Source organism: Mchenga conophoros, linkage group LG14, assembly GCF_057382185.1.
Source record: "Mchenga conophoros isolate Kocher_MC1m ecotype Shallow Benthic linkage group LG14, M_conophoros_male_GT1.1, whole genome shotgun sequence".
Taxonomy (NCBI): Eukaryota; Metazoa; Chordata; class Actinopteri; order Cichliformes; family Cichlidae; genus Mchenga; species Mchenga conophoros.
The window spans coordinates 40245927-40264559 of NC_140539.1; the positions used below are offsets into that span (position 1 = coordinate 40245927).

The 18633-nt window shown below is 43.6% G+C and overlaps 3 protein-coding genes across 4 annotated transcripts in view; all 3 read right to left on the reverse strand.

Annotated features, from left to right (window-relative positions):
* The window catches only part of LOC146560418 (uncharacterized), a 358436-nt gene that overhangs the window by 297368 nt on the left and 42435 nt on the right, over positions 1-18633 (reverse strand). Inside the window, exon 3 of the mRNA XM_085244410.1 lies at positions 12982-12990. Within this exon, the coding sequence (XP_085100536.1) occupies positions 12982-12990 (9 nt within the window). The remainder of the gene's footprint in view (positions 1-12981; positions 12991-18633) is intronic.
* Positions 36-3404, reverse strand: LOC146560443 (olfactory receptor 4S1-like). Of its 2 annotated transcripts, XM_085245231.1 has the most exons (2): positions 2675-3404; positions 36-1004 (listed from the first exon to the last, which is right to left on the reverse strand). In XM_085245231.1, exons 1-2 carry the CDS (start codon positions 2783-2785, stop codon positions 105-107), a joined length of 1011 nt encoding a protein of 336 aa, XP_085101357.1. In that variant the 5' UTR covers positions 2786-3404; the 3' UTR covers positions 36-104. The 2 variants fall into 2 exon arrangements, with proteins under 2 accessions (XP_085101357.1, XP_085101358.1); XM_085245232.1 differs by lacking the exon at positions 2675-3404 and having other exon boundaries at positions 36-1491.
* On the reverse strand, positions 4397-9498 carry LOC146560444 (uncharacterized). Its single transcript, XM_085245233.1, has 5 exons — positions 9489-9498; positions 8663-8909; positions 8343-8423; positions 7095-7175; positions 4397-7014 (listed from the first exon to the last, which is right to left on the reverse strand). Exons 2-5 carry the CDS (start codon positions 8904-8906, stop codon positions 6110-6112), a joined length of 1311 nt encoding a protein of 436 aa, XP_085101359.1. The 5' UTR covers positions 8907-8909; positions 9489-9498; the 3' UTR covers positions 4397-6109.

Below are 18633 nucleotides of genomic sequence, written 5' to 3' on the forward strand. Positions count from 1 at the left end.
TTTTAACTGAATTCTATCCACATATTTTGGTTGACTTGAACAGAAGATTAGAAAATAACTTCATCTTCCTATGTTTTCTTCATGTTTGATTTCATTAACATGGCTTAGTTTTTCCTGAATGTCCCAGTCCGGTGGGTGAACCTGTGGACCATCCTGGACCTGATCTGCTGCAGGTTCAAGCCATAGATGATGGGATTGACGAGGGGTGGGACCACCAGGAACTGAGCAGCTAATGCATTCTGCAGGGCCTTCATTGTACTGCCGCCGCTGTAACGAGAGTACATGGTATCAAACATCAGTGAGGTGGTGAAGACCAGCAGTGTAATGAGGTGTGGCAGACACGTCTGCATGAATTTCCTGCGGTCGGCTTGAGATCTGATGGCAGCTCGTATCAGGTGGACGTACGACACCATGATTAGTGCAGTCTGTGACAGGTGTGAAAATATCAACATGAACGCATAGATATTGTTGAGGGTCGAGTCAGAGCATGACAGTTTGACCACCTCCCAGTTAGTGCAGAATATCTTGGGGATGTGGCGTCCGCAGAGCGGCAGCCTGGCGGTCAGGACGGTGCCCACGGCCGTTTCAAAAACTGAGAAGCACCAGGTGAGCATCAGAAGCTGGGCTACCTTCTGAGCTGTCATCAGCATCCGGTACTGCAGTGGTTTGCAGATGGCGATGTAGCGGTCATATGCCATGACAGTGAGACTGGTAAACTCAGAGAAAATATAACTATAAGTGACAAACATCTGCCCCAAACAGGCCGTGTACGTGATGACATAAGAGTTGGTCAGAAGGTCATGAAGCAGCTTTGGGTAGAAACTCGAAGCTCCACAGATCTCATTAAAACAAAGGCTGCACAAGAAGATGTAGATCGGCTCGTGGAGCGTTTTATCCAGGCTGATGGTGATGATGAGGGTCAGGTTTACAGACACGGTGAAGAGGTACGACATCAGAGCGAAGGCAAAGTAGATCTGACGGTTTGTCAGCGAGTCGTTCAGACCCTGAAGCACAAACACAATTTCAAAGTTATTCTCCATCCTGTAACGAGCTGCTAAAGGATCATCAACTCTTCATCATGTCAGAGTTTAAACACAAGCTGCACCGAGTCTGTATTCAGTTCAAAACTATTCTTTAAACAGAGTAACCATAGAAAAACATAAATTCAATCTTAAGGGAGGCAAGGAAAACAAAACTCAATGAATCGCACAGTGAAGGATGGGAACTTGTACTTGTTTCACTTCAGAAAGACTAAACAGAGTTCACATTGAGGAGCTCATCCTGTACAAAAGTGAACCACAGTGACATAAAAGAGATCAACATTTAACCTCCGTTCTTCATGTTTTCTGACATTTTCATTCAGATCTGCTTTAGACGCTTAAAGAAGCTCTTACATAAAGAAAAAAGGCTCGACAAAGAGAAGACATGATCTCAGGTGCCACCTTACCATCAGGCATAGAAACTTAAAGCACATGAGGACCTAATCTCAGTTTTTAATGTTTTCTTTTTCTAATCAAACAAACAAACAAAAAGATCCAGCTGAGGTGGAATACACAATTATCATTTTAACATCTGCAGAAAAAACTTATTTAATTGCTGTGATTTCAAAGGGAAAAAAACTACTTTTAATCCTATGAGTAATTTATATACAAAGTTCTTTCTATTTCAACTGTCGGGTTGCAAAACAGGGAATCAGCAATTAAAACTGCACACAGCATTTCTGTCTTTACCTCTCAACATAAAAAGTCATTAATTAAGACAATCAACAGTAAACAGATGAGTTTCTTTAAACATCATAAGCTTGCAGCATGAGGAAAAGAAGCACTTTACATCTGTGCAATGAAGCTGGACTCAGCAACTCATTTAATAAACAGCAGAAACCGTCTGAGGCTCTGTCAGTCTGCTCTCACTGAGGCAGACTCTGTTACACCCTTAACTGTGAAACAGTCAACCTGAGAGTGAGAGTGAGTGAGAAAAACAACTCCAGGTCATCAGCACAGATTCCTCATCAACAAGAGCAAGTCAAATGACAGCAGCAGTCATCCTGTAAGAGGGACAACAAACATCAGCTTCACAGAGCAGTGTGAAGGTGTCTGTGATCCACACGGGAAGCTGCTCTTCTACACCTGACAAAAGGACGGACAGGTGGAGAGAGAAATCTGCTGACGCCATGCCCTCCCCTCATGAACATGCCCAATAATAGAAAAACAGTATTGTTAAATTCTGGGCAGCCAACTGTTCAACTGGGGCCCAAAAACTTTTATAGTAAAAATGAAGTATTTAGAGTTTATTCTTGCAGATTCCAGGAAGGAATCAGTATAAGATTACTAGCAACCACCACAACTGCCTTCATTAAATGTGGACAAGTACTCTGATTCCCTCTCAAATGAAGGAACACCTTACCCTGTCTCTAAGGAAGAGGACAGCCCACAAGTTGCATCACCTGAACCCTGTTGTATGCCAAGAGTGAACAAGACATCAATTCACTGATCCACACCACCAGGATACACAGCAATGACATCGGAAACAAAGAAATTCTTCCTGGCACGGCGTAGGATCTCCACACAATCCTGGTAGTAATGAAGCTTGGCTATGATGGCCCGCGGGTTACCACCCGGCCTTCTCGGGGCCAGACTCCTGTGTGAGCGGTCGACAATAACATCTTTTTCCATACCCAGTGCTTCACGGAGTAGCGCGGATACGGCCGTGGTGGAGCTCGAATCCGGGCCCTCCGGGACCCCCATGATACGGATATTAGATCTCCGCATCCTGCCTTCCATGTCATCGCATTTATCCTTCAGGTCAGATAGCTCCTTCCTCAAAGTCTTCACTGTAGATTGCAAGGTGACCACCTCATCGCTCCACATTGACAGCCCGTCCTCCACTTCTTTCACCGTGGCCTTAACTCCATCCATTTCAGCGCGCGCTGCCGCCATATTGTTAGCAATCTCATTTCTCACTTCTTGCACGTCAGCCCTAATGTTATCAAAATCTTCTTTCAGTGCATTCCTGAGTTCTTCTTTTAATGCCACGCTGATATCGTCTTTGATGGATTGAAGAAGCTCCAATTTCAGGGCATCAGTGTCCACAAGGCGCCTATCGCTCCGCTGAGCCCGTTCCTCAATGGTCGCTGAGCCGGGCGCCGCCCTTGGGCTACCATTGGTATCCTCGCCCGAGGATGTGCCGGGCCTAGCCGCTGTTCCTCCGGTGTACTTGTATTTCCTTAGGTTAGATGCCATTTTGTCTCGAATGAAGCTTTAATACAGTGTATAAAACTGTTAGCTTCCCCTGTGTTATAAAATGAGGCTTCGTAGGTTGAAAAAAAAAACTATTTCTGAAATTCGGTCAGCGGGAGCCTTCAGAAACACGTCCTACTCCATTGCCGGCTCGCTAGCGCCCCCCCAAATCCACACTTTTAAGCTTAAATTTCAAAACTTACATTAACTACTGATTTTATCTACTGTTCTGATTTTATCTGTTTTGATTTTATATACTGTTTTGTTTGTTTGTTTGTTTATTTGTTAATTTGTTTGTTTGTTTGCTTGTTTTAATCAATTTTAAATCCTGCTTTTTAATTGTTTTTGTTTCTAATGTCTCTGTAAAGCACTTTGAATCACCTTGTTGTTGAATTGTGCTGTACAAATAAATTTGCCTTGCCTTGCCACGGCTACTTTATTCTTCCTCAGTCAAACAGCAGCACTGGTGCGATTGTTTTGCCCCCTGAGCTCCAGGTGTTGTGCCAAAAAGTGATTGTCAGCCAGAAAGTGATTGCCGCTGTAGCGCCCAGATTACTTACAGCTACTTCCGTGCAACTAATATAACCTGCGGTAAGCTGAAGACAGCTTCAACCGCCTGTTTGTTGAAAAATAGTAACGCGACCGCATTTTCTTGTTAGTAACGGTAACGGGGTTGTAATGATAGAAATAGAAATTAGTTAGATTACTCGTTACTGAAAAAAGCAACGCCGTTAGTAACGCTGTTATTCCCATCACTGATTGTCACTGTGTCAGAGCCGCATCATCACAGACGAACATAATCTGTTGAAAATTAAACACTGCTGTGCAGCCAACAATGCCAACCCTGGCAGTCGATGTTGAACAGAAATGAATAAAGCCTGAACCAACGTGTTGTTGGTGGAAAAATACAAGCAACTTTCTTACTGAGGCAGGCAGCCAGCTGAAGCATCACACATGCTTAACATGTGCTCAGCCTTCAGACACTGTTTCTTCGTGAATGTGAATTAATTTTAGTCGAGGTTTACTTTGTAGAGACACAACAGACAGCTCGGGTGGACTCATCTGGAGTCCAGCTCTGACATCTGACATTGTTCTTGTTGAATGTGCAGTTAGTTTTCATTCAGACATGAAATGACAGATTCCTTTCTTTCTTATTTTAATAGAGGATTTTTAAATTTAACAACACACAAGTATTCATACAGAGGACAATCACAAACCAAAACCCACAACATCTCTAATATTTGATTTTTATTTCAGCGTGAACTAGAATCACCCCACCTGCTAATGATTTATTTTCTAATGTGGACCACAAGAATGAAGCTCTTGAAACTGTTTTGTTTGAATAGAGATGAAAAGAACAGCGAAACGTTACAGCTGCAGTGACCGTCAGCATGCTGCATGTGTTTCAGGCACTTCCTGTAGGCAGGGTTGGGGCTCATTGGCTGCTACATACACTGGATGATATGGCAATGACCCTGTTGCCACTAGGTGGCACTGTGACTGTAACTGAATACTGGCGGGTAGCTGTGCTCAGGCTGGGACTCGCATGCAATGGGGTCAACTGAATAATTTATTATACACAGCAACTTAAAATTTCATATCTAAATATCAAAATTTGCCACAGTTCCCATGACACACCTCCATCACAGCATGAAGAGGTCGGCACATCAGACTCTTCATAGTCTTCTGAAAACTGATCTGTTACAACTCAAGCAGGAGTTTGTTAAAATGTATCTTGATGGACAGAAATATGCAGAGAAATATTTAAATTTTAATTGACTTCCTGTTAAATAAAAGTTCAATTAAGAAAACTTTATTAGCAAAGATGCCAAAATGGAATTCAAAATGGCTGATTTCCTGTTGGGTTTGGATGCGGGAGGCTTTTTTACATGTATGTTCTGAAATTAATGTATTTATTAAATAAACTGTGTTTTATATATTGAGCTCCCAGTTTATTTATTCTTAGCTTTGTGTGAGGAACCTGATGACACCAACACCTGGACCTAATAACACACAGCGATACAAGCTTTTCTTTTAAAAGACTCAACGCCAGTTAGCACTGATCAATAAACTCTGAGAGAGAAACTGTGTAATGTTATCTGAAGACAGCAACATGAGCTCCCAAATCCCCTTAGCTTTCACTTTAACATCTTCAAGTTTTAAGTCAATCATCCTGCAATGCAAGTGTTCCAATATTAAAATACAAGTTTTTTCCTCTGGGAATTTTAAGATCCTGAGCTGTTAATGAGCAGTGCGTCTCACAGAAATCTTTGCATGTGAAGATGCTTCAGAGCTGATGTTTCTGATGCATGACCTGTTGGAAAACAGAGAACAGCTCTGGCTGAGTCATCAGGGCGCGACAGAGATTCGTGTTGTCTCGGTTTTATTGTCTGGAGCAGAGCGGAGCTGTTTTGGGAGACCCTGCCCAGTTGGGTCGGTGTCAGGGGATCATCAGGTAACTCGTTGCCTGTAAATCTCAGAGTTTGGAGCTCACACCAGTTTACAGACAAAGACAGAGAGATAAGAGGGGAGATAAATACTCCAGCGCTACTGAAACCATGGAGGAAACGAGGACACGCCAACAATACAGGATGTTATTACAGCAGAGGCTCGGAGAGAAGCTTCACCATCAGATACCATCTGTAATTTCTAGAAATACAAAGAAAACAGAAAAGCTCCAAAATTAATGAGACCACAACACCACAAGTCACCCTATTGGTCTAAAACATAAGGTTGCTAAAGGATGGTTCACAAAGTGCAAAAACCTGACGGAGCATTTGATGTTCAAGCACGTCGTCTGTGGTTACACTATGTTTGTGTCGGTCTGATTGGTGGGAAATATTTTTGCCTTGTGTAACATGAGTGTAACTTGATCAGGGTTGGGGGGTGCCGCCCCAGGTGTATCCATCATCGGGAACCTTCTTGAGGGGCATGGGGGATCTGAGTAAAGCCAAATCACATGAATCTGGGTGCAGCAAGAAGCCAGAGAAAACACTGCTGGCCTCATTGCTGACATACATGCCGTTGGTTACCATATCCTTCACCTGAATCCACACCCAATCTCCCCTCAGCAGGTGAAGGACAACTGACTGTGAGGTGGTCGCTAACTGGCTGGCCTCTGTGGTTTTAATAACTGGCATGAAGTTACGAAAGAGGCCGATTTTCAGGACTTTGTCAAAGACGGTGACGTGATAGCTGAAGACATAGGTGCCATTGATGGGGGCGATGTAGATGCCGGTGCTGGGGTTGTAATTCTGCTGGATATTGTAGAAAACATAGGAGAAAACCACGGGGGTGTTAGGTGAGGGAAAGCTGGTCGTCAGGCCTGCAGCAAAGGCCGACTGGATGGCGGGCATGCAGGGACCTGGAGGACCCATCATCCCTATGTGCCCCATGTCTCCCTTTATCCCCTGGGGCCCTCTTTGGCCCACGGTGCCCATTGGTCCCACATCACCTTTGACTCCTGTATCTCCTTTTTCGCCTTTATGTCCATTGGCTCCATCTATACATCTGCACTCCCCCTGTGGCCCCAGCTCTCCTTTCTCACCCACAGAGCCAGGAACACCAGGGGGCCCAAACTCTCCCATCTCACCCATGACACCTTTGGGACCCGGCATCCCCGGGGTGCCAGGTAGACCTCTGGATCCTGCAGGGCCTATCAAACCAGTTGGTCCCTGAGTTCCAGGGATGGACTTGCAATTATCAGGACAGACACCATCATCTCCTCTAGGACCCGGATCCCCCTGAAGACCCACAAAACCTTGCTCCCCTTTTTCACCTGCAGACCAAGAAAAATAGGATAAGGAGGTGTTCTGAGGCTCGATGGGTGAAGCACCCGATGACTGCCTCATCACTCACCTTTGAAGCCCTGCAGTCCTCTGAGTCCTGCAGGCCCCTGAGGTCCCCAGTCGCCCTTATCCCCATCATGGCCTTTTTGTCCTAAAGTTTGAACACAAAACAGATGAAGTCAGGTGACTCACACCATGGTAAACATTTAGTTATAGCAAAACAGAAAATCACAAGTAGAGTCCAAGCAGTTTAGGGCACTAAGAAGATAACACACATTTCTTTTTACTACAGCGGCCCCTAGTGGTTAAATGAAGTATTTTTCAGACAAGTTCATAAAGAGAAGACAGTCAATGATGCAGAAACAGGAGCAGCTTCAAACCTTTTATAGTTTCCACTGCTCGTAACAGGAACTGATCATCTATCATCCAATAATTTAACTTCAGCCTCTCACAGCAGCTTTCGGGGCGACTAACACAGTCAGCATGCAGGAATATTTAAGAGCTAAACCAGGAATTTGTGTTTCTTTTTGCTCTCGTGGTAAATGCTATAAAAGATTCAAATTTGAAGTGGTGTTTTTGATTGGCTGTAGGTATTTTGGGAAAAACTGTTCAAATAGATTAAAATAAAGTAAATAATAATAATAATAATGGCTGTTCAGGTGATACAACGTAATAGATAAACAATTAAATGACAGAAGAGTTCCTGATTTTTCATGATCTACTAGAGAAATTATTATTTATATAATAACAGGACAGTGTGGAGAATGAGCTATCAGAACTCTTTCTGGAACATTTATTTATTATAATTTAAGCCCAAACAGTCGTGCTAACAGTCATTTACTATGACCACGTCTTTGTCCTGTAGAAAAACGGACACATACAGTTTAAATTAAACTTATTGTTCCCATATTAAGAAAATTAACATAAATTACAGATTAAATGTGGAGTTAAACTTCTCTAAACTGAGACAAAGGAAAGCTTCTCTTCTCGGGAGCACTGAAACATAATTTAACATAACATAATTTCGTGAGGGATTCTGATTCTGAAATTCAAATCGTCCTGTTTGTGGCTCACAGTGTAAAGTAGTTTGACATTCCTTCACATAAAATGTTTTTTTAAATCCCATTTAGATTTCCAATCATAGGAATGAGATGCTTGGCCAGGTACAAAGATTGCTTTGGTGAAAAGAATCAGTGTCCAATCAGTGAGCCACATCTTGCAAAATTAGTTTTTTTCTACCTGACAGAGACTCTTAAAGAAGGAAAAATGGAAATATTGGGACTACTGAGCCTGCTTCACAGCATTCCCCATCAGTAACCTTTGGCTCCTTGGCTGCCCACGAAACCTGGAGGACCTCTGAACCCAGACATGCCTCTTTCCCCAGCACTACCAGGAATACCTGACGGGGAGAGCAACAGACTGATTAACCGACAAAGCAACAATAGCTGCAGTTCATTCACTGTCCAACAGAGGCCGAGGTAAATCATGTTAATTTAAGCATGTGTGCAGACTGATACACAATCTGTAAGCTTCTCATATTCATCATGTTTTTCTTTATTTATTTTCGGTCTGATGGAAATAAAATAATGTAAAAATGTTCTGTGTGGTCTGTAATGTCATGATATAGATCCAGGTTACCTGGCAGCCCTTCGTCTCCGCGGTTTCCTTTGGGCCCTCTGGTGTTCTGGCACCGAGTGCAGACACAAAACCAGGGGATCTGCTGCTCGGGGACGCTGGACTGAAGGAGCATCTGGCAATAAGCATCCTGGTCACTGACAGCTGCTGGGTCAAAGGTGAGGACAGGGGACTGGGTCCCATTTGTTAACATGACAACCGGAAGGAACATCACCGCCAGCAGGGCATGAAGAAGAAAGGTCACCATGGTCTGCAGAGAAAAAGGAGATGCTTGAACTTCCTCCTGCTGCTGATGTCAGTTTGTGCAGGGCTCTGAAGCTGTGTTAGAGTTTCCTGGAAGGATGTGAGCATTTCATCGGGGAGTTAAAGGACGGTCAGCCAGCGACGGAGGTCAGGAGCTTCCATGAACTCTGGTTAACTCACCGATGAGGGCTTGTACATTTGCCACGAAAATAAAGAATACATCTTCATTTTTATTTGAAAAAACAGTGCCCTGGAGTCCTCGGGTCACTTTTAAAATAAGATTTTATCTTCTGGAAACTTTCTGTCTTTTCAAATCTGTTCAAAGAGGGTTTTATTCAGTACGATCTGCCTAAAATCTGTCCGTGTTATCAAATTATATTATGTCTATATTTAAGTACAGTAAACTGTTTTCGTGTTAAATATTATTTAGTTAAGTCTGGTTTTGTGTCATTAATTCGTTTTGAAATGTTACAAACATGCTTTGGTGTCCTGTGTTTGTCGTCTAGTGTTTGAAAATGCATTTTATACAAATTAGTAAAAATAGTCACTCGTTTTTTCCTGGTTTAAAGGTTTTAAAGAAACTCACCTTGTCGTGTTTCTCGCCTTCTGCCTTTTCTCTGAGTTCACCTCTCACAGCAGCTAATAAAACACCTGGACCACGCCCACGCGGTGCCCCACCCACGTGTGTGTGTGTGTGTTAGTCTGCATTTCATGTTTTTGACTGTACTGAAAATGTGACCTCATTGCAGCCTCACAGGTGTCAGATGACAGGGCAGACACACACACACACACACACACACACACACACACACACACACACACTTACAGTTTGCAGCTGTTTGTGATCAGCAGAATGATGTCAGACCCTCATCTCCTCCTCCTCCTCCTCCTCTTCCTCAGTGGTGCACGACGGTCTCCGCAGCGTGTGCGGTTACAAGTACAGTTTTTACAGGTTGTTACTGAAACATCAAACCAACAACACGAAGGAGAAATATCATTTAAATAAAACACAACATGAGAACAAAATCAGAATAAGTCAGTTAAAGCCAAAAAAGAAAGCTGCTCAGGTGAGTGGAGGAGGCCCTGATAGGCCCAGGTGTAACTATAATGCTTCTCTGATGTACGATCCAGCAGGTTGACTGAAGGTCGTCATCGGATCCCGCACAAACAAACGCTCCATAGGTGGGACCTCATTAAAGCCGCACCCTGGGAATCAGGATGTGGGTCAACTATACAGCAGAGCGGGTGATACACCCACGACGTGATGGCTCAGTTTCAGGACTGGACTCCCCAAAACTCCCAGCTTCACATGCAAGGACAAAGAAAAAAAGGCTACATGGGTGGAAATCGATCCCTCCCGATGGCAAAGGCCTGTATCTGTGCTTCCTGCTGTTTTACTGGCACAGGCCTTATAACATAACACTGTCAATAATTATAATATGACCTCAGAAAAAGGAGAAGTTTTAGGGCCTGAGTGAACTTCCTCTTTTATGGGCAATAAGACATTTTATACGAAGGAGATAACAACATACAAGATCTATACGTTACAAACCTCCTTGATGCCATGAAAGGCACATTATACAATACAGAAACATGACTGTTAGAAGTTTTAGTTTTCAGGTATCAGAGGTATAATCAGCTAGAGCAACTTTAGGAACTGCTGCCACGAATTGTGGAGCAATGAGTGAAACCCTGAAGGAGGCAGGTAGTCCAAGAAGCAGAAAAGCAGAGAAAGAAGAACTGAAGACGGCGCCGTCCACAGAGAAGTTCCTCCCCCCACCAAACACTAGACGGCGGATAAACGTGCAGACCATCGTGTTCGGTACATGACCAGTTCAGGAGATCTGTACGACGTCCAAACTGCATCCAAATTTTAGATGTCCAACCGTGACACAACATGAAGTTCAACATCTTGGGCAGCTTTGACTGGATCGTCATGTGGACGTCTGTGACAGGTGCAGGAAATTTACATGATTAAAACATTTTTTATTTTAAAAATCCACGTTGTTGTTGTAAATACAGATTATTTATAAACAAACTTGATTTATCACGTGTTAGCCTGTAGATTTATTCACTACATGTGATTTTTTTTTGTTATTATCTTACATTTTCCTGTTTTTCTTTAACTGGTTTACTTATTTCAATAAATCAACGTATTTGTTTTTTAATTAGGTTAAAACTGTCATTTATTAAAGTGTGTTATTAAACTGCCCCCAACTGCCTCCCTCTTCCCACTCCATCAAACCCCCCAGGCATGCAGGACCTTGGAGTGCAGGCATGTCACTGAGGTGCAGGAGAGGCCACCTGTTTTAAATGCAGCACGCAGCAAGACCACATATGAACAGGCAGAGAGAGGTATGGGGTCTTCATAACTCCGTTCTCTGTTCGCCATCGGGGGCAGGGGGCTGGGAGGAGTAGTTGGCCATCTGGTCTGGATCCGGGATGCTGGCTTCTTTGCTTGTATATGTGTGCATGAGGGTGGGAATGCGCGTTTGTGTCTGTGTTTATATGTTATGTTTTTGTCTTAGACTCCACCTCTCTGTGAACATCTCCGGCCCTCCAAAGTGTGGAAGCCTATCTCCCCCCATCACACTCCCTGCCAGTGGCTGATGTCCTCAGGCGTCGGTGCGTTGGTGGTTTTTGGTGTCCGGTGCTGGGCCCTCAGGTATGTAACAGCTCATTCCTGGTGGCTGCTTGGAGGGGCCTGGCGCCTGTGACTCGGTCGGGCCCCTTCAGGGCCTGGGGCTCAGTCCTCTCTGCCACAGCTGGCTGCAGGCAGAGCCTGCGGGCATTTCACCCAGCAGCCCCCCGTGGCTTCTGCGCCGTGGCTGCTGGGTGACCCCTCATCTGGAACTGTTCACAGCTCTTTCAAGGAGGGTGGCTTTGCTGGCGCTCTGGTGGTCCTCCGTGGGCTCCCGCACTCTGGACGGCCTCTAGATGTCTGGGGCCTGGATCTCTTCCATGCCTGCTTCATGTCCCTGGGGGCAGGGCTATGACTCCCCACACCTACCGATCTACTATTAGACATTTACATGGAGAAACCTTATGGATACAAGCGCTCTCACACACACAGGTGGACAAAAAGGTATTCACAGACACACACTCTCTTGGCTGGCTGCTGCCTCCAAACATATCATGCATTGTCAGTCTTGTGTGCTGCTCAGTACGATTCAGTATTTATTATTTGCTGTTACCTGTGCTTATGCTAGTTGTTGTAGTTTCCCTACTCTGCTTTTTGCTTGTGTTTTTTTCTCAGCAGGTGGTGAATAAGATTTTCAGTGTCTTTTCTCTTTGTCCCTCTTCTCCTCTAGTTTATTCTTTCTGATTGTAATAATAAAATAAAAATAAATAATAAAGAGTGAATCAACTATGACAATCAAGTATAGGAAAAGGTCCACTTGGGAAAGTAAACCTGTTGGGCATTTTTCTTGGCCTTCAGACAACAGTTTTGATTGCTACAGTGCTGGACAGGGAAGGCATAATAAGAAAAAAATGTTAAACGCACCAGCGTCAAACAGAACGTGGAAAAAGTTTGGATCCAAAAAAGAAAATCTTTAAAATGAATCAGAATATTACATTTTAATAGCCTTAACCTCAGAAAACCTTAACCTCCACTCTTTCTTACATCTTCTTCCACCTATCAGTGAAAAGCTGAACTTTCAGTAAAGTTACTGCATTAATGCTCGCTGCAGCATCAGCTGACGCACCGTGACCACAGCCAGAAGAAAGGAAGCGATGGTGGTGTGGCCTGAAAGCATTGTGCAGCAAGCTGCTGTCACACCGAATTACTCAGTGACCAGCAGAAACCACGGTCTCCATGGCTACAAGAACTTTGAAGAGTCACTCTGATTCCACATGAATAAAACATCTGATATATGAACACAAACACTGCCTGCTGCGTCAGCTTTAGGTTTTTCTGGCTAACACTTCTCTGACACTAACGTGAAACATGTTACAGGAAGCTAACGTGGCGCTGGGATCAGTGCCGTCTTGGACCGAGAGTTGACTTTTAGTTATTTCCACAAAAGATGAATTTAAGACTTTGAACAAAGTGAGAGAACTTTTCTGTTGAAGTAAACCTGCTGATGCTGTAAGAGTTACATCATCACTGTAACAGGTAGATTAAAGGTCACCTGTGCATGTAAACATTTCTGTCCCTGAGGTGTCTCCTCATTAGCCACAGTTTCCTCCAACTCCCTCTGATGCAACTATCTGTGAGTGCTTTTGACCAGAGAGACCAATCAGCCGGAGCGGACCTCAGCTCTGGTCTCAGAGGGCTGAGGACGGTAATGACCCCCCTCAGAGGACCCATCCATGAAGACACACCCTGCAAACTTCATACAGACTTTCTGAAACACTGCTCCAGCTTTTTCCTGATGTTGTAGAATGTGTTGTCCATATTTATGTGGACACCAACTCTGAACATCCACCAGCTCACTGCTGATCCACTTAGTGTTGCACTTTAGCCACATGCTAAGAAACAGAAAATAATATAAACACATTGAGGCATGAACTCAATTTGTTTGTCTGTGTGTGTGTATGCGACAGTGGGAAGGAAAAACTCCCTTTTAACAGGAAGAAACCTCCGGCAGAACCAGGCTCAGGGAGGGGCGGGGCCATCTGCTGTGATTGGTTGGGGTGAGAGAAGGAAGACAGGATAAAGACATGCTGTGGAAGAGAGACAGAGGTTAATAACAGATATGATTCAATGCAGAGAGGTCTGTTAATACATAGTGAGTGAAGAAGAAACACCCAATGCATCATGGGAATCCCCCGGCAGCCTACGTCTATTGCAGCATCACTAAGGGAGGATTCAGGGTCACCTGGTCCAGCCCTAACTATATGCTTTAGCAAAAAGGAAAGTTTGAAGCCTAATCTTGAAAGTAGAGATAGTGTCTGTCTCCTGAATCCAAACTGGAAGCTGGTTCCACAGAAGAGGGGCCTGAAAACTGATACTAAAACACATGTACCTATTGTATACTTTAATACGAGGTGTAATGAAGACCTGAGGATTTTACCAGCAAACAACTCCATGACTGTGATGATAATGATGATGCAATATTCACATTTGTTTGTGTGTCTGTTATATCTAATCTATGGCAATCTAAGTATGGAACTGTAATTATATTAATAATATTACCGTTAAGGCGCATGAGTGTAAGAATCAACTTGTTAAGAATCTGTAAGAAATACTTCTCTTCATCTGTTTTAAAATTCATCTTGAATCTATTGGTATCATTTTTATGTGCTTGCACTCTGTCTGTCATGGTCCTGGGTCGTTGACCCAGCGTTTTGCGTTTTTTCTGATCTGTATTAGTTAGGGTTAACCTGAAGTTTGGTGTATTGTCAGCCCTACCTGTGTCTGTCCTTGGTGCTCTGTTCATGTCCCCGTGTTGTGTTGTACATCAGTCTGTTTCCTGTTTTATTTTGAAGGCTCGTGTTCTGGATTTCCTGTTCTGTTCTGTGTCTGTTGTTATTGTGTTCAGCTTGTCTCCTCCGGTCCCCAGGGCCCTGTTTCAGGAAGCCGGTTTAGAAAACTCAGAGTTAAAAATGATACGCAGGGTTGAGTAACCCCGAACTGTCCAACTCGGAATATTCGGTTTCAGAAAGGCTGATAACAATTAGTTCAATCAACGCGGAGTTGCTTTAACCCCAAGTGAAGCGCGCGGACGAGGATACATAAAGCCCTGATTAGTGGAGCACAGATTAAGCGAGTCACCATGGAGACGGAGGGAAAGAAGGCGCGGTCAATGTATTTCACAGCGCTTGAGGCCGAAATTCTGATGGCAGCATATGCTGATAACATGCAGATTTCTCAGAAAAAAAGTAACACAGCCTCAGCTGCAAAACAAAGGGAGCATGCATGGCAAAACATAGCCGACAGAGTCAATGCGTGAGTGTTAATATAAACATTGATCGAGGGATTTCCACCCATTTAACACGTTATTTTATCATATGTTATTTTATTTGTTATTTTATACATTTTATTTTGTGATGTGATGTGAGCGCAGGTGCAACCCAACAGGCCCCAAACGTTCCTGGCAGCAAGTAAAGATGAAATATAAAAATATAGTCCAAACAGGTAAGGTGTAATTGTATTATGAGCCATAGTGCTTGGTCTGTTTGTCCCATGTAAATCAATTGCAGTTAGAGGCTACATTAATTTTCTTTCTGTAAGCACTTATTGAAATTATCTGAGCACATTACAAGTACATATTTGCTTACTCTGTATGCTCAAATGTGGCCCGTTATAGCCAACAGAAAAAAAGCGGAGGCCCGAAAAACAGGTGGGGGTCCACCACCACCACCACTCACAGAGGCTGAGCAGTTGGCCCTCAGCCAAAACAGTGGGCGCCCTGTGGCCGAAGGCATCTCTGCGGGGACATCCTCTGAGTCAATAACCCCGCAAGACACAAGTGCCTACATAGGGGGTAAATTCAAAATAATACATGATGTGCATACATCCTTTCTTCACAGTCACCTTTGCAGTGCTACTCATTCATTTGATAAACTCTTTACCATAATGGATTATTTTGTAGTGAAGTTATTTTCCTACTGATTTTGCCTTCCCTCAGTCTTGGTTGTCTTTGAGAGCATAATGACAATGAAGTGTAAGGTGATTGGTATGTTTGTTAATTGCCATTTGGTCCCTTGTAAGTTATAAGTGACCTGTATAAACCTCATATTCTATCAGTTGATGGTGGTGGTGTACTGCATCTGGTGCAGCCTCCTGTTGAGCCAGACCAACATGCAGTTGTGAGTAATACTCCACAGATTATATGAGTTTACAGTAGAACAGCAATGTTGTTTATTTCTTTACTACAGGAAAATAATGAAGAAACATTGACAGCTGTTACAGAGGAGGAAGCAACAGAGACACTTTATGAGGTTTACATCTTTTAATACTTTGTGTACAGGAAATACAGGCGACCAATAAAGCCAGTTGAACAAAAAATCTGTTTATTCTTCTTTCAACATGTTGAGGTGATGGGTCAAAAGAAATGATTGTGACATATGGTGTCTCTGACTGCGCTTCCATCTTGTATGTCCGTGGGAGGGTCAGGATGTTCATGGTTTGGATCACTGCTGATGTTTGGTTCAGAAGGACAGTGTTCTCCTCTAATTGTGGCAATGTTGTGAAGAATCACACATGCCACAATAATGTCACATGCCCTTTCTGGGGTGACCCTGAGTCTTTGCAGGCACTGGAACCGGGCCTTAAGCATTCCGATAGTCATTTCAATTCTGGCTCTTGTCCTGCAATTAGCCAGATTATATCGCTGCTGTGGGCCCGGTTCAGGGTCAGGGTAAGGGGTAAGCAAATAGGGTAAACATGGATACCCCCTATCACCAAGCAAGTAGCCAGTGAACTCTCCTAAGACAGAAGGATACACTTCAGTTCAAATGTCCCTGAAGCAATTGGTCTTTATATATTTTAAAGTATTCTCAACTCACCATGTCCAAATTTTGTGCTCAGTGTACATTCACGGAATATTTGTGAGTCATGGACAGAGCCTGGCCACTTGGCTTCCACATTTGTGATAATGTTGGCAGCATCATATATGATCTTCACAGTGCAGAGAACACAAATTAGCATCCATTACTATAATGAAATAATTTGTTAGTTTGAAATGCTACAGGGAACTATGTACCTGCACATTAATGCTGTGGAAAGACTTCCTGTTCACATAGTCTCCTTCATTTACTGAAGGAGCAATGATTGGAATGTGAGTGCCATCTATACAGCCAATCACGCCTGGGAACCCTGAAAATAAATGTACAATTTAAGTAGTAGTCCAAGTATCACCACATCATAAATTAAGTTTCGTTCATCCTGATACCTGCAATTTTGTGGCATCCCTCTTTGATAAATCTTGTGGGTCTATGACCGGGGAACACAAACGAGTACAGGAGACGTTTCAGTGCAACTGTAACATTCCTGACTGCCCGACAGACGGTAGCCTTGGAAACGTGCTCAGCGTCACCAATATTATACAGAAAGCTCCCGTTTGCAAAAAACCGAAGTGCGATACAAATAATATGTACAGAACTGAGAGGATGTCCGCGATGTGTCACATGCGTAATATATGGCCTGAGGATGTTATTCAAATAAATTATAGATTGTGCTGAGAAACGGTAACGTTCACACAGAAAATCATCAGGAAATGATAAAATGTCCAAACGCGCTCTGATCACTCTCTCCCGGCGGAGAGCTCTGCGGAGAATTTGGGCTTCAACATCTACTGGCTCTTCAAGGAAGGGGCACGCCATGTCTGACACTTCCTACTGTCAGCTTTCCGACAAAGGGGCGGAGACAGTCAGGGTTAGTTGTAGTAAACCTGCTAGGGGGCAGATTAGCTTCACGGAGTGTGTCGTCATAGTGACTCACTGAGGCTTCATCTGAACTTGCTTTGTGAAACCGAAAACCCAGAGTTTTCGTTAACTCAGGGTATACTTACTCAGTTTTTCCACTAAACCGGCTTCCTGAAACAGGGCCCAGGTGTATTAGGTTCAGCTGTTCTTCCCTCCTGTGTGTGATTACCTGATTACCTTGTGTGTGTATATTTAGTGGGTGTCGGTCTGTGTTCGTTGTCGGCTCGTCTGCGTTCCTCCGTGTAGCTCTGCGTTCTATGGTGTTCCTGTCTCTGCGTCTCTCTGCCTCGCACCCCTTTTGTATGGTCTCAGGTTTGTCATTTAGTTCTCCCAGTTTAGGTTTCTTCAGTTGTTTTGTCATGCCTCACTGCCTGTTTCTGCCATTGTCACTTTGTAAATAAACATCACTCGTATCATCAGTCACTGCTGCATTTTGGGTCCTCCCTTTCCTCCACACCACACGGCTCACTCCGCCAGCCGTGACACTGTCGTATTATCAAGTAACTGTTTTGAATTGTTCTGGGTATTTGATGGCAAACACACTCCTACCCACTACTTGTTTATTGTTCCTTTGATTTGTTGTTTTATTGTGAAAAATGAATGAATCTCTCACTCCCTCTCGCTGTCTCTTGTGTCAAGCTTGCGTTTCCCAGTTCATGTCTCTCCATTTTTCCTGTTTTACTTTGAAAGTCTTGTTTCCATGTTCATTGTGTTTAGTTTTGCTTCCCCTGTGGCATTATGATTATTTGTGTCAGCTGTTTTTCCCCAGGTGTTTCCACTTCCCTCATTACCATCCTGTGTATTTAAGTCCTCTGTCTCCCTCTGTTCAGGGTCGGGTCGTCTGTTTTCCTTTGTGTCATGGCATGTCTCTGGGTTTTTCCTGTCATAGTTTTCATAGTTAGTCTTAGTGTTCACAGTTTAGTTTTGTCCCAGTTTGTCTTGCCTTTGTTTTTTCCTGTCAGCCAAATAAACAGCCTGCTTTTGTTGTACCTAAGCTTTCTCTGTTTACCGTGTCTGCTTTTGGGTCTGCTCCGCAAACACACCGGTCCACCCTGCCGTGACCCTTACATGCTACAGTTCTGTCAGAGGTGAACATTTTCTGCCTGTTCGTTTATCCAGAGTTATGTTATGTGAGAACCAAAACAAACTTTTCCCAGGTTTTATATCTCACACTCGGTGCTCACTCAGAAACAGCCCTATCAGATACTTCGATCTTTATACAAGTCGATCAGAACAGAAGCTTACATGAACCTATGTACATGTTTCTGTGCAGCCTGTTTGTGAATGAGCTGTATGGTAGTACAGGGCTGTTTCCGCTCCTCTCTGCTTCACTTAGCAAAGTTTAGAGAAAGTGAATG

Coding starts and splice junctions, on each gene's coding strand:
- LOC146560443 (XM_085245231.1), bottom strand. CDS start 2,785: ATGACATGGAAGGCAGGATGCGGAGATCTAATATCCGTATCATGGGGG. Junction 1,005..2,674: donor GCTACTCCGTGAAGCACTGG/GTATGGAAAAAG, acceptor TTTGTGCTTCAG/GGTCTGAACGACTCGCTGAC.
- LOC146560444 (XM_085245233.1), bottom strand. CDS start 8,906: ATGGTGACCTTTCTTCTTCATGCCCTGCTGGCGGTGATGTTCCTTCCG. Junction 7,176..8,342: donor GGGCAGCCAAGGAGCCAAAG/GTTACTGATGGG, acceptor TTCAAACTTTAG/GACAAAAAGGCCATGATGGG. Junction 7,015..7,094: donor AGGACTGCAGGGCTTCAAAG/GTGAGTGATGAG, acceptor CTTGGTCTGCAG/GTGAAAAAGGGGAGCAAGGT.